The 25,586-nt window shown below is 44.0% G+C and overlaps 1 protein-coding gene across 1 annotated transcript in view; it reads left to right on the forward strand.

Moving 5' to 3' along the window:
* PSMB7 (proteasome 20S subunit beta 7) overlaps positions 1–25,586 on the forward strand; it is a 54,028-nt gene that overhangs the window by 490 nt on the left and 27,952 nt on the right. The window contains exons 2-6 of the mRNA XM_024562121.3: positions 50–143; positions 955–1,052; positions 2,290–2,430; positions 6,849–6,964; positions 25,107–25,165. Coding sequence (XP_024417889.1) covers positions 50–143; positions 955–1,052; positions 2,290–2,430; positions 6,849–6,964; positions 25,107–25,165 — 508 coding nt within the window. The remainder of the gene's footprint in view (positions 1–49; positions 144–954; positions 1,053–2,289; positions 2,431–6,848; positions 6,965–25,106; positions 25,166–25,586) is intronic.

A 25,586-nucleotide genomic window follows, 5' to 3' on the forward strand; every position in this document is an offset into this window, starting at 1 on the left:
CGCAATGTGGTCCTGCCCTTCAACGCTTTATTCTCTCGTTTGCTCTTAGAAATGCCATCCTGGAAGCCGATTTTGCAAAGAAAGGGCACAAGCTTCCAGCAGCCCGGAAAACAGGCACGACCATCGCGGGGGTGGTGTATAAGGTAAGCCGGGACAGGCCAAGAGCAGCAATTTATAAGTGAACTAGGCCTCCTTTACTTCTCTGGGCTCAGTGGGGAAGGGCACATGTACATAGCACATCGGGAAAAGGACTTCTAGGAGAGACTGCGTTTGTTAGGTATCGTGTGCTTATCAAAAGGTTATATTCTTTTCTCACTTGGCAGGAGGCCAGTTTACTTTTCTGTCTTAAGTCACTACTTTAGAAGGCTGGCAGATGTAGTGGGAGAACGCAAGATTGGGGGTCAGACAGGTCTGCCTAACCACTGAACTTCTCTGCTGCTTCCACTTTCCTTCTCAGAGCCACACTTTCCCCACCAACCAAATGGACATAACTCCAGTCTTAAATTGTTGTAAGGGTCAAAAGAGATAATGGTTATTGTTGTTCAGGTAAAGAGACCTTGTAAAAAGAACTCAACAGGTGGCTATTTTAATGGAAGGGTTTCTGCCTCTTAATCCAGACTTACCCCATAGTAGGTTTGATTTGTAAGGAATTCGTTGAATCGCTGAGCCTCATTTGAAAACGGGAATGATAATTCCTGCCACCTACTCATGATTCAAGTAATAACATCTGTTAATAAACCTTTTCTTGAATTCTGAAGTATAGCAGAATGTTTTTGGTAGGGGGTGTTTTTGGGTCATTGATGTTTGGGGGAGCAGGGAATGACCAGCATTGTTCCCTCTCAACTAGAGAGCTGTGGTTTACATATGTAAGTTGTGTGTATGTGTCTGTATATCTGTATCCATACCTACATCTACATCTACGTGTGTATCTCTGTCTCTCTATTTTTTAAATAGGATGGCATAGTACTTGGAGCAGATACAAGGGCAACTGAAGGGATGGTTGTTGCTGACAAGAACTGTTCAAAGATACATTTCATATCTCCTAACATTTAGTAAGTATTGATTAGTTTGAATGGCTTTTGTATTTTTAAACACTTAAGGGCTAAAATTGAATTTACTTTGTTTCTCCCTGAAACCTGTTGTCCATCCAATCTGTGTTTTCTTTCTGTCTCCCTTAAATGGCATTTTTATCCACCTGTCCCCTGAGCAAGTCATCCTCAGGTCTTCTCTTTGCTTTAGTCTTCAGTTCATTTGGTACCTGGTCTGTCTTCTCTGTGCCTCTTAAATTCATTCCTTCCTGTCCTTCCCTCCATTAAGGCCTTAGTTCAGATTTTTTTCCCCTCAGCTAGACTATTAGAGTTGTCATTTAAATGGTTTATCTGCCTCTGGTTTCTTCTCTGTGTTGTTCATTTCTCTGTCATTGGATTTTGTAAAACACAAATCTAATTACGTTCCTTTCCTTTTTAAAAACTTTTTTCAAGAGACTTTTTACTTGTTTACACTGCCTTCAGGATAAAATCAAACCTGTTGAATGCCTTGCACAATTTCACAAAAAGTTCATTTTTTCAGCCTATTTAGCTGCCATCGCCTGCTGCTCTAGTTACACCTGGGCAGTCCCTATTCTCCTCATCTCCAGGCTGTCTCACCTTTGCTAAAGCCAGCCCCCCTGCTTAGAATGCCCTTTCCTCTTCTCTGCTTGTATAATGCTTTTATTGCATTCTTCCAAATTCAGGTGATGTGAAACCTCTTCTCAGAAAGATCAGGATTAATTGCTCTTTTCTTCAGTTTCCTTTAGCATTTTGTGCCTGCGCTGCTGTATTGTATTATAAAAGGTGCGGTTTCTGTTTACCTGTGTCATCTCCACTCAGCTTTGAAATCGAGCGCTCGGACTTTGTCATATTTTCTTAATTACCAGCACTTAGTGCGGTGTCTGGTACCTGGGAGTAAATACTTGGTAAATGTTAAATTGCAAGACTTGTAACATGCCTTGCTCTTTTGTACAACTTGGATATATTTGTAGAATTAATAAAATATATACTCTTTTAGGAGCACAGAAACTAATGACTGCAAATGTTCCATTGTGCCACAGCAAATACATTTGCATATAATTAGATGCGTATTGTCAATTTTATCTTTATTTAAGTTTGGTTAAACCGAGCAGTTACAGGCACTTATACTCAGAAACACCTCTATGTACCTGAACTTTGTGGATGTTACCCAAGAAACTCCACTTCTAATTGAGACGTCTGGTAATTGAATTTCAGCTAAGTTTCTAATCATGTGTTTTAGTTGTTGTGGTGCCGGGACAGCTGCCGATACAGAGATGACAACCCAGCTCATTTCTTCTAATTTGGAGCTCCACTCCCTCTCCACCGGCCGCCTTCCCAGAGTTGTGACGGCCAATCGGATGCTGAAGCAGATGCTTTTCAGGTGAGGTTCCAGGGTGAGGATTTCTGTAGCATTTTTTCCTCATGCCTTAGATTTCTAGCCAGTGGAACCCTGGAAGCTAGAGGAAAAGCATTCTCAGAAATACACATTTCATTTTAGAAATCAGTTGTTACTAAAAAGCCGTTTTAATTTCATAAGGCTTTTGACAGTAGATTTGAATTTATGGGGTCTGTCGGTTTTTCTTTTCCCGTGCACACGTGATGTGTGGCCAGTTGAGTCACTTCCTTAGGCACAGACATAGTACAGGATGGAAAACTTCTTTGTTTGTAGGAAGAAACTGAGAGCTGGTAGGAGTCTTTGAGGAGTTCCTCTTGTGAACACACACAAACACAAATGACTTTTTTTTCTCCTTTCAAGGGGAAGAAAACAATGAAACGAACAATGGTAACATTAATATTAACCAATATTTATCTCTTTGTACTGATTCCTGCGCTAAGTGCTTTATGCGTGATCTGATTTTATCCTTTTAATCCTGAGGTCCAGGCTGCTCCAGTTTATATGGGAACAAATTGAGGCTTAAAGAGGGGCATTCACTTGCCTGACCAGACCTTCACTCCCTGTTGACTCCCACAGACAGTTCCTGTTAGTAGTTTTGTTTTTCTTTCTTAATAATCACATCATCACTTTATGTTAGTATAGGCTTTGACAGTTTTAAACTTTTAAGTCCCTCTTCTCATTTGCTTCTCATAAAGAGAGGCAGTGCACCGTAGTGGAAATAGCCTGGGTATTTAGTTGGGTTGGAATTCTGGCTTGTCCTTTTGGCACCTGCCTTACTTCTAACAAATTCTCTCCTCTTTCCTTTGTAGAGTGTGTGCCGCGTAATACCTTTTGCTTTTCGAGTTGACCAGAGACCTTTATCCTTACACAGAATGTTTCCTGCCCCTCCGCCCCGCGCAGCAGTAGCTGCGCCCGGGCCTGTGATGGTGAAGGGGAGCAGGGACAGAGAGTAGGATCATGAACAGCAGCTCCAGGGCCCTGCTCAGCTTGTAGAGAATTTTACGTGGGCCACATAGTGTTTTTTTTTTAAAGATAGTGGCCAGTAACTATAAATGGGAGATTAGAATTAAAATATCTGGATTTCTGGAGTCTTTTGAAAAAAATTCATAAAGGGTGGGTGACACATGGCAGTGATCTTCTGCAACTGAGTGGCACATGTTGCCTTGAGAAGTGGGAGCCTGTGTCTGGTCTGTCAGTCCCTGCCCCGTTCACTTCCCTCTGTTTCCTGCCTCGCCCTTGCCTTCCTGAACCCTTTCAGGCCTTCCTCGAAGAGTCAGGCAGGGCCCCTTGACTCTCAGCACGGGGGTGCGAGGTCCAGTGTAGCGCTGCAGCAGCAGTACTGTAGTTCCCATCTTACTGCTGAGGCCATGAGGACTTAGGAGTCACGTGGGCAGGAAGCCTAGTCACGTCCACCCAATTCCTGCTCTGGCTGTACAAGCCCTTACACCAGTGATTTCCATTTATTTATGTATATAATCATCATTCTAACCCTGCAGGATTATCGCCTGTCAAATAAATTCTCCCAGTACAGTGTGAGAACTTGTTAAAGCACATCTGTGGTCAAGATTTCGGAAGACATTTGTGGTTTTGATTTTAAATACAAAGCTCCCTCTGGTGGTTTGTGTCATGCATTACATTTAAAACAATTTTCAAACTTGTAAAATTGCAGTAAATAGAATATTTCAAAATAATTTGCATTGTCATTTAAAGCATTTAGCTTAATCTAGCAGATGTTTCTGTTAATCTCTTTAGAATGTTTTAGGAATTCTAAATGCTCTCATCAGTGTTTTGTTACTTTTAGTTTAACATACTTTGTAAATGTTACATTTTATAAAAGTTTTGAGAGTAGCATTTAAACATTTAAACCAGAATAATCATGGCCCTTTACAACTTCTGAAATTTTTGTTGAGTTACATAAAATGAGTCAGTTGTAGAAGGAAAAAACGTGTAGGATTTGACGTCAGAAGCAAGGCTTACAACAATGCCTGGTACAGGGCCTGGTGCACAGTTAGATCCCCGTAAATTCAGAGGCTGAAAAAGAGTGCAGGGCGCGTTCTTCTCGCCGTCAGTGTGCTGTGCGTCTTGTTCCCGTCGGTGGGAGAGCACGGCGTCCGGAGCTTTGGCCTCGAATCCACAGAGGAGTTCTGGAGACCTGTCGCCCTCCTGAAACAGTAAAGAACCTTTGTCTGTGCACTTGGCACGCGGTAGGGTTCCACAATCCCCATAAGCTTTTCAGAGGGGCCTGTGACCCATAAAAGCTTAAGAAATGTCGGTGAATATCTTCCCACATAGTCACAGAATTTCATTCTGTTAACCAGTTTTTGAGTATTAATGGTGTTGCCTGTTGTAAGGCACTTAAGTTACTATAAGGTACTCTGTGACCCCTTTGGGACACAGAGTCTTTAGATACTTCTGATTAATTCCTTAGACTATATTTTAAAACAAATTCCTAGAAATGGGATTGCTGGGTGAAAGTTATGCGTAGTGAACATTTTGATACATATTGCAGAAATTGTCTTTGAGAAAGATCGTACTTTCTCAAAGTACAAGTAGTGGGTGAGAAAAGTGGCAGCCTTGGCTGGTGTGGCGCAGTGAATTGAGCTCCCGCCAGCGGACCGAAGGGTTGCAGAAGGGGTGCTGGTTCGATTCCCTGTCAGGGCACGTGCCTGGATTCCAGGCCGGGTCCCTGGTTGGGGGCCTGCTAGAGGCAACCGATGGATGTATCTCATGCATCGATATTTCTCGCCCGCTTTTGCTCCCTCCCAACCTTCTAAAAATAAATAAATAAAATATTTAGAAAAAGTGTAGCGTGGCTTTTTAATGATTGTGCGGTTTTCTGTTGTATAGCAGTATCAGTTCAGCCAGTGCTCCCTCTGCTTCCACTGTTTCAGCATCGCAAACAGTATTGCAGTAAACGTTCTTGTGTATTCACTTCTGCACGTTTGTTCTGTTAAATCCTTACATTCTGGGAAGTAGAATTTCTGGATCAATTTTTAAGGATTTCAGTAACTTCAGTATCTTAGCCTCTTTTAAACGCATCAAACAGACACTGTTTTAGTTTGGAAGGGACCTAGCTGATTATTGCTGACTTTGAACACCCTGTGTGGTAGGCAGATGGACCACAATGTGAGTGGCGGGTCTGGTGATTGTGGCTCCTCATCCCACGGCCGTGTAGTCTTGGCCTCGCAGCCAGCTCGTAGGCCTTGGGATCATCTTTTCCCCTGTCTGGGCCCTTCCTTCTTGAGGCTGCTTCTGACATTCTTTCCTGCTCTTTAATTACTTCCCTTATAAATAGAAGATTCTTTCTGAAATAACAATTTGGTGATCAAGGGAGACCTTGGACTTGACGATTCTGTTTGTCTCGAGCACTTCCTGATGGGGAGCTCTGTCTCAGAGAGCCTAAAATTATGACTTTGATTGGTTCTTGTGTTAATTCATGTATTTCACTTTTAATGACTATGATCATTAGGCAGATTCAGCATGTATTGGTTTCCCTTTTCTTCCTGAAGAGCTAAAGGCTCACAGTGAAGAGCTTTAAGTTCAGCCTGTTTATCGAGCGTAGCAATTCTAATGGTAAATAATTGGACCGAACGCAGGGAAAGCAATCTGTAGAAGTGGAAAACCAGCCAGGTAAACGGTCCAAGGGAACAAGTACGTGCACAATGAAATGGGGGTGGGGGTGGGGTGGAAAACGGATTCCTGTCCATGCTCCTGAAAGGTGTACCTTTGTCCTGTGGGTGGTAGAGGTTTTATAGGCCATCATGGAATTATTTCATCATTCGCTTCTCTGAACGATGAAGTAAATACTTTCCTCCTTTACTCAATATGAGCTCATATCTGTGATCATATTTTTATGGGCTCATTCAAATGGAAGGTGTTTTGACATTAGCCATTTTCCTGTTAGGCTGTGGGGAGGTTGATAATTTGAACCGCTTGAGTTTAGCAACTCTTTATTGTTAACTTGGAAGGCAGCTTGTCTGCTGATCACAGAAAGGCATGATGGGAAGGGGGCCGATAATCTTTGGAGTGCGCCAAGCTTGGCTTTGAGGCATTGCGTGAGTACTTCGTGTCTTTGGGTTGTTTTCTCTTCTCTGAAGGGAGAATTATAGAGCCCTCTTTTAAAGGTGGTTGTGAGGCTGAGATGAAATAAAGTGTGTGGATTATCTCACACAATACAGAAATTTATCTCACACAAAACAAAAATTTACAGTTTTTATTGGCTGATAGTAGAAGGTCAACTCAAGTTCATTTCATTTCCTGTTTCCCATCAACACAGTAGCCACTCACTGAAACAGTGGCAGTATAAGAAGAGATTTTGTTTTCTGACTTCTCATACAGCGTTTGTTTAAGTTACAGTGATGCAGCATAGACTTACTTTTTCTTATGCACACTCTGCTCACCAGGTATCAAGGCTACATTGGTGCAGCCCTAGTTTTGGGGGGCATAGATGTTACTGGACCTCACCTCTACAGCATCTATCCTCATGGATCAACTGATAAGTTGCCTTATGTCACCATGGGTGAGTGTGATGTTTCCCTCCTGTTTTAGAATCCTCTTATTTACCAAGATGGTCTTTTATCTTTTTAAAAGATTTTATTTTATTTTCAGAGAGAGGGGAAGGGAGGGCGAAAGGGAGAGAAACTTTAATCAGTTGCCTCTTATACACCCCCAACCAGGGACATGGCCTGCAACCCAAGCATGTGCCCTGACTGGGAATCGAACTGGCGACCCTTTGGTTCACAGGCTGGCGCTCAATCCAATGAGCCATGCCAGCTAGGGCCGAAGATGGTTTTTAAAGAGCTGGTCTAATTTCCTGTTAGAGGAGGCAGTGCAATAAAGTGCTTTGATTCATTCTGCAAATGTTTATTGAGTTCTTCCTACAGGTTGATCCCTGTTCTGTGTGCTTGGGATATAACAGTGAACAAAATTTTAATAAAGATTTTTTTTTTAATCTTCACCTGAGGACATTTTTCCATTGCCTTTAGAGAGAGAGGAAGGGAGAGAGAAACATTGATGCAGGAGAGAGAAACATTGATGTGAGAGAGAGGCATTGGTTGGTTGCCTCTCACACACGCCCAGACCAGGGATGGTACCTGCCCAGACCAGCAATTGAACCTGCAACTCAGGCTTGTGCCATGACCAGGTCTCAAACCTGCAACCTTTTGGCTATGGGATAATGCTCCATCCAACTGAGGCACACTGGCCCGGGCATGATGAAGATTCTTGCTTGTAAGGAGTTTATATTTTAGTAGGGGTGGACAGAGAATAAGAACAGTTGCTATAAATATCACTTTCTAGTGATAAATACTAGGAGGAAAAAAAGTAACGTAGATGATATTGTGCTACAGTTATGCAAGATTACATTTGGGGGAAACTGGGTCAAGGGTATATGACAACTCAGTGTACTAGCTCTTACATCTGCATGTGAATTTATAATTACCTCAAAACAAAAAGTTAAAAATTAATGCAGGGTAAGGGACTCGGGAGTGTTGGGATGGAAGCAGACTGTAGCATTAAATAGGGAGGTCAGGCAGGTCGCACGAGAAGGTGGGTTTGAATAGAAGGGCCTTCCGGGCAGAAGGAGAGCTGGTGTGAGGCCTCGCTAAGCGAACATGCCTGATGCGTTCAGGCTTTTTCCTTTTTTGAGTGACTGGAGTCCCTTTTTATCACTTAATCTTTAAGGTGTTTCTCCCACTGTTTTATACCTGTTACATTTTTGGCCTTGGTACCATGGCTGTGCAGAGCTGGGGGCACCGCTGCCTTGAAGAGGCGGGACATCGCCAGTTTGAGACTCGGCTATTCTGCGTCGTGTTACCTAGCCTCTTAGGAGGTCTTTATACAGCAGCCGCTCCCTGTCTGTGGGGTTTGTAGGGAGAATGGTTTACCCCCAGATACCATGTGGATGCATCTTTGTAATTATTTTAAAGGGAAGATACAGTAATTTTAGAATTGGTTTGAATTGTTTTATTCAAATGTATTATCTCTATCAAAGTTCTGTTTCTCCCCATATGATGCTTTTAAATGTAAAGGGGGAATAGCCTTTTCTACTAAGTACTTTCATTTCCTCTTCTTTATTTTTACTTAAAAAAATGTCACGCTTGCAGAAAAGAACAGTGAACAGTTCTGTGTGCCCTTTACTCAGATTTGCCCCAAGTTAACATTTTACCCCAGTTGTTTCTCTCTCTCCCATGTTGTCGTTAATATGTGTGTGTGTGTGTGTGTGTGTGTGTGGAGCCATTTGAGAGTAAACAGCAGGTGACAGAGTCCTCCGCCTTTAAATCCTTTAGCACACTTCTTACATCCCCTTGATAAAATCATCAGTTTCTGGAAATTTAATGTTGATATGCAGCAGTTTCATTTTTAGGATGGAAAAATGGAATTGGTTTCCTTTGCTTTTGAATGGTAGCACTTGGTCTGTGAGCGTAATCCTGATTTAGGGAAGCTGCTGAAAGGGAGGATTCAAGTAGACTTGTGCCTGCTCCTTTCACTCCTGCAACCCCACTTCGTGCTCCGTCCTGGCTGGCAGTGACCCCGTGTCTCTCCAAGTCTAGCGTGACCCCAGGGCTCGGGTTCCACAGCTTTGGGTTTGCAGCGGCACCCGTCTGTGTGGAAGTCATTGCTCCTCACAGCCGGGCTTTGCTGGCCTGAGAGACCAGATTAAGAAGAACGAGAACATCAGTAAATTCTGATGTTAATACACTAGTAAATTACTGCTTTGAGGTTTAGTTTGTTCATCTGTTCGTTATCAGCTATTTCTTGAGGGCCTTGCAGGTACAGGTCTGGAGGGGGCGCCACAGGGAGAGGCAAGTGCATAACCCTTGCTCTCAGCACATGCAGGGTGATGGGGGGCAGGAGGGTAGCCGGCTAGGGCACTGAGTACAAATGCCAGTGGAGAACACAGGGAGAAAGGGTCACTTGTAAACTGGAGGGTTTTAGGAAAAGCGTCACTTCATTTGAGCTGAATCCTAAAGGAAGGATGAGTTACTTTCATTCATTTGCCAGATAATTTATTTAGCATTTACTTTCTGCTAGGCCCCGTGCAGGGTGCTGGTAGTGCAGTGGTCAATATAGCACTTGCCCTCAGCACCTACAGCTTCGTTTGGGAGACAGGAGTTAAACAGGGACATGTTCATTAATCATGAAGGCAAAGAACAGGAATACGGGAGAACAATCGGGAGGTGTGTGGCTGATGGGCGTGTGGGAACAATGGGAGGTATTTGTGGCTGATGGGCATGTGGGAAGTCCTCACTGGGAGAGCGACATTGAAACATTTTCTGATTAAACATGACAAACATTCAAGTGGGAAAAATGTTACACAAAAAATAGGTCTCTTATTTCATATCCCTTCTCCGGAGTAACCACTGTTAAAAGTTTCTTGCGTTTTTTTCCCCCAGAAACATTTTATGATACACCTTTATATATCTGGTTATCTGTCATCTGTCTCTCTGTCCCTATTAAAAGTGCACTAATGAGGTCATACCATGCGTACTGCCCCCTTGCTGTGGAGTTGTTTGAGGAGGTTCGCACATCAGGCCAGGCGGTGCTACGTCACGGCTGTCATAACAGCTACACAGAATTGTGCTATGTGTGACGGTACCGTGATTTACTGACCCATTCTCCTATGGGTGGATATTTTGGTTTTCAGGTTTTTGCAACGAATGTGACTTGATGTACTTGTGTAAATGCATACTTCAGGTAAATTCCTAGTAGTGGCCTTCCTGGATTGCAAGCAGTGGAATCACTGGGTGATTAAGGAAAATAAGAATTTTTTTTTCTAAAGGACAGTAGGTAGGTGGCTCACCGAATAGTCGGGAGCGCTAGAACTGGTTTTGGGGCCCGGCTACCTCAGGGACCCAGTCTTCCGCCATCCAGAGAGCCTCTTGTAAGGGAGGGTGGGTGCTTCTGATTGGAGAAGCTCAGTTACCCACTTACACAGTGGTGGGGTTCCCCAGACCTAGGAAGGAAGTACAGCTTCTGGACAGCCCAGAAAAGTGACAGATGGCCACGTAGTTTCACTTGTTGAGAGTTCTTGCCAAATTGCCCTCCAAAAACGTTGCAGGAGTATTCTACTCCTACTAAGAGAATATGAGCATGCCTTTCTCTGGCGACCTCACCAATACGTAGTACACCCGCCAGTCTGTTTGGTGAAAGACGGGAGGAAGTAACACAAGCTGAGACCTGGATGCCAAGTGGGAATTAGCCAGGAATTTGCTTCTCTACTCCCTGTTCCCAAGGGAAGGACTTCTCAAGCCTTGTGCTGCACAAGGGGCTGGTGTGGTCAAGGAACTGAGAGGCCAGAGTTTGCTGGGTGGGGGAGGCAGTGCACAGGGTGGGAGGATCGTTCCATGCAGGGGCTGCAGCAGAAGCGAAGACACGGATATTCAGGAGGAGGGAGCAGAGGCTAGGCCGGACAGGGTCCCAGTAATACATTCTGAGTTGCCTTGATTCTGTCCTGGAGGTTTCTGTGTAATGTTTTCAAGCCAGGAATGGCAGGGTGAGACTTGCCGGTGAGAAGGAGCAGTCTGACAGCTGTCGGGGGAGGGCCGCCATGGGGGTGCCTGGAAGGAGATTGTGTCTGGCCAGAAACGTTGAGGGTGTGGACAGTCCCAGCGGTAGTAGAGATGGCCACTAATGCTACAGAGATCACTAAGAAACCAGCCAACCCTTAGGCTTGATTCCGAGTCTCTGTCATCCGTCCTCTCCTGTGTTCCTTAGTGGCAGTCCCTTCCTGGTGCTTGACCGCAGTGTGGGAGTAACTCCTTCACCCTGGGCCACCTCCCTTCCAGTTGGGCTCCGAATCCTTCCCCTCACCCTTCCTTCCCCTCCACTTGTATAACAGCTCCCCCGTGGGACTGCCCCAGGCTGAGTTAGCAGGGTCCTCTCAGGGCATTTGGTGTGGAACAGGACTCGAGGACTCCAACCGTGGCATGCTTCATTTTCCCCAGCCCTTGTTCCCCCTGCCCCTCTCAGATCTCGGAGAGTAGAATTCGTGTCTTACTCCCAGAGTCTCCTGTGCGACTAGATGAATATTTGGTGGTGAAGTTAATTTTCTGATCCTCTAACTGACTCACTTGTGCCAAGGAGCGCCTGAACTTAGTGTTAGAGGCCTCAGCGGCTGTGTATTGGCTGTGAACTGGCAGCTGACAGCTCCCTGGCACGGAGTTGGTGCTGGCTGCGATCCATTGGTGCGGCCCCAGGTCAGCACGACGCATTGCGTGTGTGGTAGGTCCCTGGTTTTTCCTCTCTAAAGCTTAGCATTAGTTTAAAGCACATTATGGAGGGTCTCTGTGCCAGAGGATTCTGGTGCTGTCTCATTATTTTCAGTTAAAATGCTGTGGAAGGGATGCTGTCATTGCCATTTTATTGATGAGAAACCTGAAACTTAAAGGAGAGCTTTCATAACTTGCCTTTTACTGCTCTGCCTGTCGGTGGCAAAGCTGGGATTTGAACCCTTGTTTCTAGTTCAGGTGAGCCCTGGTACAGTGCAGCTGCTTTGATTATAGCGTCTTACAGATGTCGCTTCATTAAGATACTAAGCCTTGCTTCTAAATACTGAAAATATTTGTACAAATTCCGGAAGGACGTTTCTTTGTTTTCCATGTGTTCAGCCGCTGTGTGTGCAGATTTTCCATCCTGCACATTCAGAACAGTATCTACTGCAATGGCTTTTCATGGTATCAAAGGAAAGTTTTAAAAGCTACTGCCAAGCCTACCGCCCCAAGACTGCATGACTTGCTGTTGTCTAACCCAAGGCCGTTGGAAGAGGAGCCCCTTACCAGAGAATGTGAAAGTGTGGTTTTGGACAGCCGTGGCTTCGGCGGCGTCATTCTTGTAGTTTCTTTTAGCCGTTGGTCCCTTTGGAGCCGGTTTGGTGCGCGTCTTTGCCTGTGGTGGCGGCTCTGTCGGCCGCCTGTCTTCCCAGTGAAGGCATTCTCCTGTTACTGTTATTTTTTGTTCTCTCCCCCCCCTTTTTTCCCCCAAGAGGCTGGGGAGCTGAATTTTGAGAGAGACGTGCAGAATTGCCAAAATTTGGTGGACTTTGTTTTAGTTCACAATTCATGTTATGATTTTGGGTGAGCTGCAAACCAGACTTCAAACTTTAGATAAAATAGAGGGCCCTCCTAAATGAAAGGTTCCCGTGGAACAGTAACATTCACTGTGGACTGAGGTTTTTCACAAATGTAGCTTAAGTGAGAAAATCAATACTTCATGTAAATTCTCAAGCGTTAGTTAAATTATACGTTTTTTATTATAAGAAATATAAACAAAACTTTGTAATTAATCTTCTTTATTGGAGTGATTTGACGGTAAAAGCTGGAAGCTACAAATTACCTGTGAGACAAGGGTGTCCAAATTTTGCCTACCCGTGGGCCTGTGTTGGCAACTAGCCAGGCGCCTGAAGGCTGCTCTTAATTTGCAGAGACCGGGAGACACGTGTCTCACCGAGCGCATCTTGGACATGCTGGCGCAGCTCTCGGAGCGCAGCGTCCTGGAGCCTCCTCTCTGAGGACTCACCTTTCCCAGGGTTCACTGGGGAGATGAATGGGTCAAACGCCCTATGGTGTGGCCCTTGGACAGCTTCTGTCCTAAACCCTTCTTTATGGGTGGGATGTTGACCGGCAGAGCAACATGCATCCAGCAGCTTTCCAGCTGCTGTGCCAGCAAGTGTTGTGAGATGCTTTGCTGATACAATTTTTGCAAGACTGTGAGGTGGGTGCTAGGAAATTGAGGCTCAGAAAGGTGTGCTGAGGCCAGCCAGCCAGGAGGTGCATGATCTGGGGTGGGACCCCAGTCTCCATTCCCCATTGGCTATGTGACTGCCGTGAGTAGTGTATGGCATGGTGTCCAGCCCAACTGTGATTTGGTTTATTCTAAAAAAAACAGGGGGCCCCTTAGGTTTTCTTTATTTCTCTTTTAAGAGAATAATTTGTAAGAGACTGCAGGTTTTCGATTAGTGTGATTATTGAAAGCTAGGCAAGATCCTTTGAGTTTTCTTTCCAATAAGGGAAAAAGTTTAAGGGTTTTTTTTAGAGACAAAATGTGGGTTCTATTAATTCTCAGATTAATTAGCTTATTCTTTTAACTTGCCAGCTTTCCTTTATTAGGCAAACTGAAGTAGTGTCAGAAGAAGCTTGGGGACCATCTTTTGCTGTTTGTTTGGCAGTGTTCCTTGTAGCAGCATTGGCAAAGCATGTAAAATGTTTGTTTTTGCTCACTTATTCACATAGAGAATTAGTATGAATAACATTTCAAGCACAACATTCCTGGAAATGAGGCCTTTGGACAATTTAGGAATTCTAACTTCAGGAATAAACATTGGTATGCACCATTAGGGACAACTTGAGGTCACTGTCAGCCCTATTCAGGTAAAACTCGCTCTCCAGATAATTACTGGACGTACCTTTTAAGTCCCAATTTACAGAGCCCCCTGGCGATTAAAAAGCTTGGGACAGAGTGCTCACCTTGTGGGCAGAAAAGAGTGTTAGAACTAAGCTGTAAGATAAGAACATCGGCAGGGAATTCAGGCCTGCCGTTTTCTCTCTATTTTTACACTGAATGCAACCTTTGTGCAGGTTTTTTGATAATCTCCACGTGGCTTGAGTTTGAAAATTTTCCTGCACTGGAAAAAATCAGTGCACTACAAGATGGCAAATGTTTTTTCCACGTTCATTTGCAACACTTAGATCAGGAGCGACCCCTGCAGCACTGTGCGTAGTTCACAGGCCTCCTCTGTCAGCGCCTTCTCAGAGGGTATGTGGCCCTCGTGGCTCCAGTGTGTGGGACCTGAGCCGTCCAGCCAGGGCAAACGCTGCGTCGTCTTCTGTGAATTGGTGGTTGGGGGAACTGTCCCCCGGACATGGGTGAGGACTAAGGGGATGCTGCATGTGAGAATCTTTGTGCGCAGCACAGAGTAGATGTTGGGGTGCATGGTGTTCTGATAATTTTAGTGCTAACTCTTTCTCTGTGTGCAGTTCATTATACTAAGATTTCTCTGGCAGTTTTTCCTGCTTTGACTAGTTTAAGTAAGATGCATTTCAGAAGATTTAGAATGTGCAATGCATGGACATTTATATTTTAAAATTTATGCTGCTTTGGAATGCCAGGAATTAAACAAGAGGGAACGGAAAGCCCATGAAAGTTGACTTACGCATCTTAATTCCTGGTTGCTGCAAAGGTGGTACTAAGCCAATAGATGGTGCCGTTTTGTTAGGAAATGCCGTTTTTGTTAGAAAATATTCACTTCGAAAATTCATTATGTTACAGGGAATGTAATATGGCCAGCCCTTGCCAGTTCTTAATCTGTTCTAATTAGAGTGGACTTCGTTCTTTATTCTGTATAAAACACGTTGAATGTCTGTTGTAGGTAAAACGGTGAGGCGTTGAATTAGCGTGGAGGGTGCTACTCTTCTGCTCTGCTGTGACGTTTTTCTGCTCTGACGTTTTGCCGTGAGATCTTTTCTGACTTGAATTCAGTCTTTAGTCTACAACCAAGTAAAAGCCCTTGCCGGTATGTTTCAGAACAGTTAAATGCAGTGCAGTTTTAAGTCCTTTGTTTTTAAATCCCACTTCAGAGAGAGTGAGGTAACTAATTCATCTTTATGAATCGGCCCTGGTACAGAAAAGTGCCTTTATACTCTCATAACCTAAGGCTTGATGGTCTTTTACTTTCTTATTAGACAGATAAGTGGAAAGTCATTTTATGCATCAGAAGACTTTTCATTGCAGAGTTCTTAGAACTAGGGATTTGCCGTCAGCCCTATCTGCCTTTATGAGCTGTGTGACTTTGCGTAGCTTCCTTCACCTCTCTGAACTTTATTTTTTTCCCATCTATAAAATGGAGGTAATATCATCTAGTCCACAGACTAATTAAGTGAGAAAATATATGTGACAAGGCTTTACACAGTGTTTTCAGTAAGTAGGATTTCTTATTGTTTGGACACAGGCTCAATGGGCAAAATAAACCTTTATGTATCGTTAACACTGGGTGTGTTTTATAAATTATTATCTGTGGCCCTTCGCCCTTGAGTGTTCTGAGGGACATGAAAACTTGGAAAAAGAACTGCAGAGTGGAATAAACGTGCAGTTTGAGGAGTTATTTTGGAATGTCGACCAGAGTAAAGGACACCTTTGCAAGATCTGTCAGCTCAGACTGCCGCTCCTGCAGTGGGAGGGGGGAGGGAGCAGTGTGCGCCCAGCACCCGGCAGAGCGCCTGCTGAGTGAGGGCTGGTGTTTCCTGGCAGGGCCTGTGAGCTGGGAGACTGCTTAAGAGAGCCATATTTTAAGGTAATTTTCATCCTCCATCTTACCCCTAAACGTTGGGTTAGGTGACTCCTCTGTTTAAAGGAGAACAATTTTCTGTTCTCATACCTTGTGATTTCATTAATTACACTAATAAAATTAAGCCTTTCCCATTTTAGGCCTGGAGGCCCAGTTGTTAGCCTTTTCTTATGAGTCAGTGTTTATACCCTGTCAGGCCGTGTTGCACTTGCAATGATAAGAAAAATCCCCATTCCCTTCAAGTGGTGTTTTAAATTATTTACTTGGAGTAAAATTTAACTCCTTTTTGACCACATTATGTCTTGAAAAGGAACTGCCTTTTTTGAAAAATTAATTTTGAGTAAAAACGTTGGATGCTTTAAAAATCTATTTCTGAGCATATTAAATGGACTTTTTTTTAATTCACTGGGAATAAACGATAGACTCCGACACTGAGGTGCGTGTGCTGATGAAAAGGAAGCGTTCTTCCCCCTCACGAGGGTTTAAATGTAACACTCAGTGCTCGCTCAGGAGTGAAAACATCAAATTAAACTGTTTATGCTGACAAAGGACAAATCTAGATTTCAGCAACCCATGCAAGATTGTCTGATTGCTTTGCCTGCTTCGCCTGGAAGCTTTTGGCCACGACTTACAATGAAATGCGTGCATACAATTAAACCACTCCGAGTGGGTGTCTGAGTTTTCCCAAGCCATGAGAGGTTCTCCACTGCTCTCTAGTGGCTGAGCGTGGTCCCCTGGCACCAGCATTGTTTTATATTCACAAATCAGCTCTTCACACATTGGCAGTGCTGGCCTCCAGAGCAAGCACTCACATCGGGAGACCCAGCCCTGTAGACAGGAACAGAGTGAAAAATGATCCCAATCGAAGAGGCTGTGGAAAGCACCAAACTTTACCCAGGATGAGTGGCCAGTGGACTGACAATGAGCAAGTGTGAGTAAGCACTCTGTCAGGGAGAGCTGACACTGATGCATTAGAAAGTTCTGCATGTCTCTTTTATCTCTGCATACATCTGACACTTTGGCACTGTAGGCCACAGTGCCAAACAGGTCCTTGGGTGCTTACAGTGGACGACTCCTCAGTAGAAGGAGCAGCTTTTTTTCTGAAAATACCTGGTGAAATTGACTTTGGGAACAGCAGCAGAAACCTCTTTCCTGCTGGTTCTCAGAACTTCATGACGTTGAGAGGAGAGATTTTGAAAACCTCTGTTTCTTTTTTGAAATATTTTATTTATTTATTTTTAGACAGAGGGGAAGTGAGGGAGAAAGAGATGGACAGAAACATCCACGTTTGGTTGCCTCTTGCACGCCCCTCGCCAGGGAATCTGGCTCACAACCCAGGCATGTGCCCCTACTGGGAATTGAACCAGTGACCCTTTGGTTCGCAGGCCAGCTCTTAGTCTACTGAGTCACACCAGCTGGGGCGAAGACCTCTGTTTTCATTAAAGCTGCCAGTCCTGGGACTTGCTGAGAATGATTGTGTGAGATAGCCCTTGGAGGACGGGGACCTTGGAGTAATTACAGCAGCTAGCTTTTATTGAGCTTTTACTGTGTGCCAGGTATTCTGCTGTACACACGTCGTCTCATTCAAGTCTCTTCAGCCAGCCTGTGAGGAGGAGGCATTCTGTCTTCATCCCCTTTGTGTGGGGAAAGGAGCTAGGGCGGTAGGGCTGCTGCGCTGTACAGTGTCAGGGCCAGCATTCACATTGTGCTTGATGTGACGGCGCTTCTGGAGTGGCTTGTTGGCCTCGCAGGGCTCGGAGGGCCCAGTGGTGTGCTGGGGAAACTGAGGAAGTTGAACAGCTGCGCCACCTGTGCATCTGTGTGTTCCCAGAGCCTGCTGCTGAGCGGGCACCCAGCATTCTTTGTTTGAAGGAATGAGTTGGAAGTTGCCCTTCTGAAACGTGCATGAGCTTAAGAGTCACAAGACCCAGGTTGACTCACTCTTGACTCCCCTTTAATGACTATATTGCCTTTAAACTAGTCAAGCCTCAGTTTCCTTGTCTGGACAGTGGGGAAATGCCTACATCCCTTGAGCTCAGGGTCTGGGACCTAAAATGCCCTCAATAAATCTTCCCCTGCTCTCTCTGTCTGGGAGGTTGCGAGATTTCTCCATGTTGGCTTTCAGGTCCTTCCTGGAGTCAGACTTAGAGCAGCAGGTTTTAGAAAATTATTTCAGTCTTCATTGCTTCTTCAGTATGTCTAATAACATAGTTTCTGGAATTGCTGTTTGGTTTAATACTTTAATGAATTCTTTAAAAATAATGTTTCATGTTTTAAAACTCCTACTGTTTGTCCTCAAGCCATATTAATGCAGGTGTTTGTAAATATATAGAGCAAGTAAAAGCAATATCTTGGATAGTAAAGAGTAATTTAAAATTTTGAATAGGGCTAATTTATTTTATTTTTTATTAAATAAAAATTTTATTGTATTTTTTTTGTTAGCGTCTGTCCCCCTTACACCCTGACCCCTCTGAAAGGGGCTATTTTTAAAATAAAGTCTCAGAGTAGACTCTCGAGTGGTATTGCTAAACAGTGAATGACATCTGTTTAATCATTCAAAGCATTTAACTAAAATCCCAGTCTTGTTTGAATTTCCAGGCAAAAATACACAAATTAAGTATATCCAGATGTGTGGCAATAGTTCTGCTGAAATCTGAAGAAAAGCAAGTTAGATAGCACACTTTTTGGGTGGGGAGCTAAGAAAATATAGGTGTTTTTAATGTTTACTTGCTAATCTAGATTTTTAAACTTTTGACTTTGCTATTTAAGAGGCAACATGGTGGAGTGGAAGGAATGTCGGACACTTTAAATTCAGATGACCTCGGTTCGGATTCCCAGCTCTGCCAACCACCGGCTGTGTGGTCTGGACAGATTCCTTACCTCCGAGCCTTGGTTTAGTCTCCCCCTTTTGTGAAACAGGACTGCTGCTACCTGCCATGTCTGAAGAGCAGGCAGAACCGATGTGACTGCTTTGAAATTTCTCTCACACCTTGTGTAGTGTGTTTGTGTGGTCCTTTTAGCAATTTGTTGGCCACCGAGTAGACTTACAGATAAGTGGGGTTCGGCTTGGCACTGACGCGCTCAAAGGACTTCATTATTAGGGTGACTTTTCCTCTGAGACCATCCTACGGAAGGACGCCAGTAGAGAGACATGGTATATTTATTTGTTTGTGATGATTGATTACTGTCGTTACTTGGGACTATTGACTCCTGCATGGATTGACCTTCAGGCCCCTGTGTACAAATTTCAGGAGTAAGCTGCGTGCCGCTGCTGGTCCACAGCAAGATTGTGACAGCTGGTAAGGGCTTGGTCTTTGTGCTTTTTTTCCTCCCCATGCCTCCGCAATGTTGAATTCTTATCTTCTCCAAGCTTATACCGTAAAAAATTGTAATTAATGTGTGGTCTTTGAAGAAAAATAAAAAAATAATTTTTAGGAAGTAAGCAAAAAGAAAATAGCACCACCCAGAAATAAGCATAATATTTTGATTTACATTCTTCCAGATTTGTATAATATGTATTATATAAGCATATCTGTTAATACTGCTTTGGAATATGTTTTTCTCCCCACTAAATATTAGATCATGGACACCCTTCCATTGCCAAAAAATATTGTCATGTTTAATGAGTGCATATATGGTATTTTACTGTTTCTACCTAATATGGACACCTGTCCATTAGTTTCTTTAGACTAACTCTCAGCAGTAGAATTGCTGTTGGGTATGTATGTATAACTTTGTGCTTCCTGACTTCTATTTCTAAGTTGCCCATTAGAAAAGATCTATTCATTTTTGCGTCCACTTCACTACACCTTGGTCAGCAGTGGGTATTATTATTTTTAATCTTTGCTAACCTAAAAGGCAGAAAAAGGTTATTTAATTTCAGTTCATATTTCTTTGATTGCTAGTGAACGTGGACAGTATTTCTCAATGTGTATAGGCCTCTCCTCTGTAAGCTGCTGTTGCCTTTCTTTGCTGGGGTGCTGGTGTTCTTTTTCGTGAGCTCTTTTCATTTCTGTTAATGTCCTGTGTGTTGGTCATATTTTTCTGAGTTTCAGGGCTTACATTTTACATTGTTTATACAAGTTATTTTTTCTCTTTTTAAGTCAGTGTCCTGTTATCAGTAAGAACAGATATTTCATTTTTAAAAGATTGGCTGGAGATCTGACCTCTTGTCTCATTTGGGTCTGGGACGCCCTCCTCCTGGCGGTCAGCAGTGTGGGCGACCCACAGTGTCATCTTGAAGATCTGCGAGTGAGGCAGTCCCTGGTAGTCAGAGGTGGGGAGCAGACCGTGCTTTCTGGCACCCACAGAGGCATCTGTTAAAGGAGGGGTTCCTTACTGAGCACCCAACAGGGCAGCCAGGGCAAGGCAGTGCCCTCCTGGGTGACCGCATTGGATGGAATGCAGAGCTGTTCCTGGCTGGTGGATGAGAGAGGGCTGCACTGTGTCTCCTTCCGCCATCCCTGTCTCTCTGCACACACGGCCTGGCTGCTGGGAGGTTTGGCGCTGGGTGGTTTGGGAGTTGGGAGTGGCTGAGCCCAGTGGGTGAGCTTGGGGGAGGACAGTGGATGCAGGAGGTAAGTCAGTGGATAACTAGGTAGTCATAAACAGTGTCTTGCACAGTCATCTCTCTCAATTCTGGTCACTGAATTGCACCTTGTTTTTCTGCTGTTTAAAGAGCTTTGTTCTGGAAGCCACACCGGCTACTCAGTAACTGTGGGTGGGCTGAGAAAGGCAGCCTTGGTGGAGGTTGCTAAGGAGCAGCTACATGGAAACTACTGATGAGACAGAGAGCTTTGGTAATAAAATGCAGAAATCCAAGGAGAGCGTTTCACTCCTGTGGTATCACAGAGATTTGGACCAGACTAGGATGTATAATAGGACATGGCTGTATGGGTTTAAAGCTTTTCTTTCTTTTTTGAAAATTGAACTTGCTTTACATTTGAGTTTGTCTTATATTCATCCCAATGTGGTAAATTAGGCAGTAAGTGTTCTTTGAGACTTTATCAGGGCATTTACTGCCGTCATCGCTCCTGGGGGCCAGCGTGAGTTTCCCTGGCTCCTCCATTTGGACGTTGTGCTCAGGTGAGCCTGGCTTAATCCCACACATTCGGTTTAGTGCCTGCTGTGTGCCAGAAACCGTGTGGCATGGGGCACAGATGTGACAGGATGGGCAAGTTCCAGAGAGGAGGGTGCTGAGCCCTCGTGTGCATGTGGTGGTCAAGGACGGCTTTTGGGAGGAAGCCATCTCTCAGCCAAGGTTTGAAGGCTGACTAGGAGTTCTGTGGACTGTCAAGGGGCAGAGGGACTACCACGTGCCAGGGTGGGGTCGCCCTGAAATGGTCTGAGCATTTAAGAAATCACTGTCGATCGAGTGCTGGTGGGCTGTCAAGTGTGTGTGTGTTGGGCGGAGGGGGGACCCAAGGAGACAGAGACCTAGTCATAGACGGTCCTGCGTGTCTGCCCTCAACCACTGTGGCATGTAGAACTTTCTGTATGAGAGTGACGCAGGGTCACACCTGAGACAGGATCCTGCCCTGTGCTTACTAGTTCTGTCATCTGAAACAGGAAGCTTCATCACTTCAGCGGGTCACTGTGAGGGTCACTAAGTGACACATGATGCGCAGCACACTTGATGTGGGTGCTCGACAGAGTGCTCTTTCTTTTCCCTTGGCCACCTTCCCCTGAACTACTGGAAGTTCTTGGTGGGTAGGCCCCGCACCCCCTGCCCCTGGAGTATCTCTTACGTCGGTCAGAAACAGATCCCTCTGATACGAGTTTCTCTCACCTGCCACGCCTCTTGTGTAAAGCAGAGGCCCCTGTTCCATGTACACTGCCCCCTAGCTTTTCTGTTCATTTATTTCTTAATGGGAAACCAAATAGTTTTGACTAATTGATTTTGGAATAGAAAATAAGGGTAAATGTTCCTTCAAAGGATTTTTGCCTTAGTTTTTGGTATAAAAGTGTCAGGTTAGGTAGGTTGATGCTGAGATAATGGGATGTCTTAGGGCATTGTTATGGTTTATGGGGGACATGGGATATAAGTATTTAAACATTTGGTAGTTCACGTGGCTGCTGTACTGGTATGGTATCTGTCTGATGCTCTGTTGTCCACGTGTAGTTTTAAGAGGCGTTGAAACAAAATCTAGGAAACTTGAATGAAATTATTAAAGGAGAAGGGTCTCATTGACTTTACCCTTTTTTAAAAGATTTTATTTCTTTATTTTTAGAGAGAGGAGAAGGGAGGGAGAAAAAGAGGGAGAGAAACATTGATCAGTTACCTCTTGCACACCCAGGCATGTGCCTTAAATGGGAATCAAACCTGCAACCTTTCAGTTCGGTTCCCAGGCTGGTGCTCAATCCACTGAGCCACACCAGCCAGGGCTACCATTGTTTTTTCTTAATGGCCAACTCCTTATTCTTTTCCCAGGTTGCATTGCCTTGAAATGATGTGGAAATTTGCATCTTTTTCTCTTAGCACTTTGGGCAATTGCAGTCCTATTTGAAATTCTAACTTCAGTTTTCTAAATAGCAGACACACATTCAGAATTTCCTAGAAGCCTGTTGACAGAAAGTCAGTTGTCCTCGCACTTCTGTGTATTTCTGAAAAGGGGGCGCCAAAGTCCTCCTTTACTAAAAAACTCATGAGCAGGAGCTCATTTGCAAGTGATTTAGACATTGTTTTTCATGTTGATTTTCTCTTTATTTTCAAGTTTATTTGGAGCCCCTATATCTTTGATCTTAGGGGGAAGCAGAGTCAGGCAGTTTAGGAAGCTTTTGCTTTCCAGAAGTGTGTGTGTGTGTGTGTGTGTGTTGGGCCCGCTCTATAAAGGCGGAGGCAACAATACAGTGTGGTAAGGACCTGCGTCTGTCCTGTGTTTGCCTCCCCTGTACCCTACAGCTCTTAAAGACCACTCTCTGATCGTGTGAGCAGCATCCTCACACTGGAGAGACACTGGATAGACACTTTATGTTCTGAGAGTTTGTTTGTTATTCATTCTAAAAGTTTATAGAGTTAATATGTAATTTCCAATTATAGAAATTTTGTCTGCAGCGTTGTTTCTAAGCGGGAGAAAATGCTTTTGATAAAGGAAGAGTTATTACATTGGGTGGGAAGTATTGTTCATTTCTTGAAATGGTGGCTGGAGCTAAGCAGAAGGAAATAGATGTGCCCAGGAAGAATCAGAGTAAAAATCATTTATTTACTGTGAAACTGCTAAAGAAAGGATGGCAAAGGAGAAAGTACAGGGTTAGTAAATTTCAAGGAAGAATGCCTTTAAGGTAAGCTTGGTTTTACCTTTTACCCTTTTACAATAATTGATTCCAGTTTTCCACAAAGCTGCTACGTTAGCTCTTAGGTAGATACCCGCCTTCCCTGACCCTTTCTTCGTGTTTATTTCGGGCCTCTGGTGCAGTTACCCTCTTCCTTCACAGAGATATTCTTGGATGGCATTGGAAGAGGCAAGCCTGCTGCTGTTGTGTGCTCCATAGGAGCATTTTGTATCTAGAAGTGTTTTTTTCTGAGATTCTGTATTTGCAATTTCCTTGTTTCTTCATGACAGCTGTCCTTTGTCTTCCATACAAAACTAGCTTTTTTTACTACCAAGTCCGAGAGGGGTTCTCACCTGTGCCTTAAAACAGACACTTAGATTACTTTTCTGCCTTAATCCCTGAATCTCAGAGTAAACATGTCCGTCACAAAATATTAATAGACGTTACTCTGTTTCCAGATTTTCAAGGACACGTTTGCTATGAAATGAAGAGGTTTGGTTTTGGCGAATTTCCTGTTGCACACCAGCTAGTTTTATTTGTGTGTACTAGCTTAATGTCTCTTTAATTTCTGTCCTTTGCAGACAGATTTTAATATTCCTTTAGATTCCCTCCTCCCCCTTTTTTTTTAAGGAGAAAAACTCCTGAGAGGGGAAATGGGGTTGCCTTTTGCTCCCGAAGCCTAAATGAATAGTCATTGCTTGTAATGCCGGCCTGCACTGACGCTTCCCACTGCTTCAGATGTGGCGCATCCGGCGCTGTGAAGGTAATGATGCTCAACCGCAGCAATATTCCGTAACAGGGGTATCTGTCATATTCATTGGGATTACCGTGTTCATTGATTTGTGTCTGCAAATCTGCTGTTTCTACCCTTTAAATTTGATCTATAATTGGACCTCCTTAAATGGTTCAGATAAGGCAGTCTGTATTTTCTCAATGCAGCGTTGCTGTCAGCGTCTCCTTTTTCATTATACATTCAGCAGACTTGATAAAATCAGCAGGACACCTCATTTGAAACTGTTTAATCGCTGCCTTTTTCCTTTGCTAAACCATTGAGGTGGTCAAGCGATGTACACAAATCATTTTAAATAGAAAATATGGTTTTCTCTGTGACCCAGCTAAATAGATAGTGTTATGCAAAACAAGTTAAAAAGTAATAAATGCCAAAAAAATCTTCTAATTGGAGTAAAAAATTGTGGGCAACTCTATCTTCTCTCCAAAAGTAGTGTATCCTGAAATATTGCCAGGACCGTAAAGACAAGATGATGGTTTTCCAAAGATTCTCTGGTTTCTGAACAAAGCAAGTTTAATTTAAAATTTGAGATAGTGCTGCGCTGCCTTTACGTCCGTTCGAAGGGGGCCTGAACGTATTTGTAGTGCCTTTTCACCCCACTTTTGGGGGGAGAAATTTGCTGTTTGTTAATGTCTATACCGTGTAACCTTTCAGCCATTTGCTATTGTGATAATAATTTTTTGTTTCTTTGTCTGTCATTTTGTCTACTCAGCTGTTAGTCTTCAAAGTGCAAACTAAAAATAATAGCTCCAAATAAATGCCACATAATAAAGTGTTTTACAGTTGCAGCTGGAACCACCTGGTGGCTGCAGCTCGTAGTCCTATTACCATTGCTGGTGCGGTGGTTTCCTCCCTGCGCGTCAAGGTGACTCTGCCAGGGCCAGCTCATTAAAACAATCTCTTCTTTCTGACTGGCTTGGTACTTAGCGCTCTGCCCAGCAGCCTGCCAAGGCACAGCTGTGGAGCACGAAGCTCACAGCACAGGGTATATGAAATTATGCGGCATTCACTTTTTGAAAAAAAAATACAAATTCTCTATAAACTCATTTTCCTGCTTCAGCATTTCGCTGTAAATAATTTACTGTTACTCCCGTCAGTAGTAGAAGTAGGGCCAGTTGCGGGTTTACCCGAGATGGCGGTAAGTGTGACTGCAGGTTTTTGAAGAGCAGTGTTTACCTGGTTTATGTGGCCCTATAGGATTAATATTTACACTGTACTTGAATGTGACATTGGGCATGTTTTGCCATTGTTGCTGCCCTGAGGTAAACTTGAGAAGCTGGGAGTTGGTAAACACACTAAAAATGCATGTTTTTCTTACAGGTTCCGGCTCCTTGGCAGCAATGGCTGTGTTTGAAGATAAGTTTAGGCCAGATATGGAGGTATGTAAGTCCCTGCAGTTTTATCCTGTCACGTATTTTTCCAGTTGTATGTAGGACATTTCCAAATTGCCCATGTTGCCAAAGCTTGTGCGGCCCTGTCATTAGTTGGAATGCTTTTTGGCACAGACACGGTGTCTGCTGAGAAGACCGGTTGCTCGGGGAGGGCCTCACTTTGGAGCAGCCCCGCCGTGCCCTCTTCGGGCTTGAGGGGCCAGCCCTCTTGGCCTCTTTGCCGTTGGGCTGTGGAGGAGTCTTCCTGGCTATAAATGCTGCTGTGATGTCAAACGTTTTCTTGTACACTAAGCTTTGTGTCATGGTATCTCAGAATGACAGGTTTGTTGCTGTCTCACTAAGAATAGTGAGTGTGTGTTTTTGCGTGTCATGCAGACTTGGCCTGAAAATGGGGGCTGTCGTAAAAGGC

The sequence above is a fragment of the Desmodus rotundus genome, chromosome 1 (assembly GCF_022682495.2).
Source record: "Desmodus rotundus isolate HL8 chromosome 1, HLdesRot8A.1, whole genome shotgun sequence".
Lineage (NCBI taxonomy): Eukaryota > Metazoa > Chordata > Mammalia > Chiroptera > Phyllostomidae > Desmodus > Desmodus rotundus.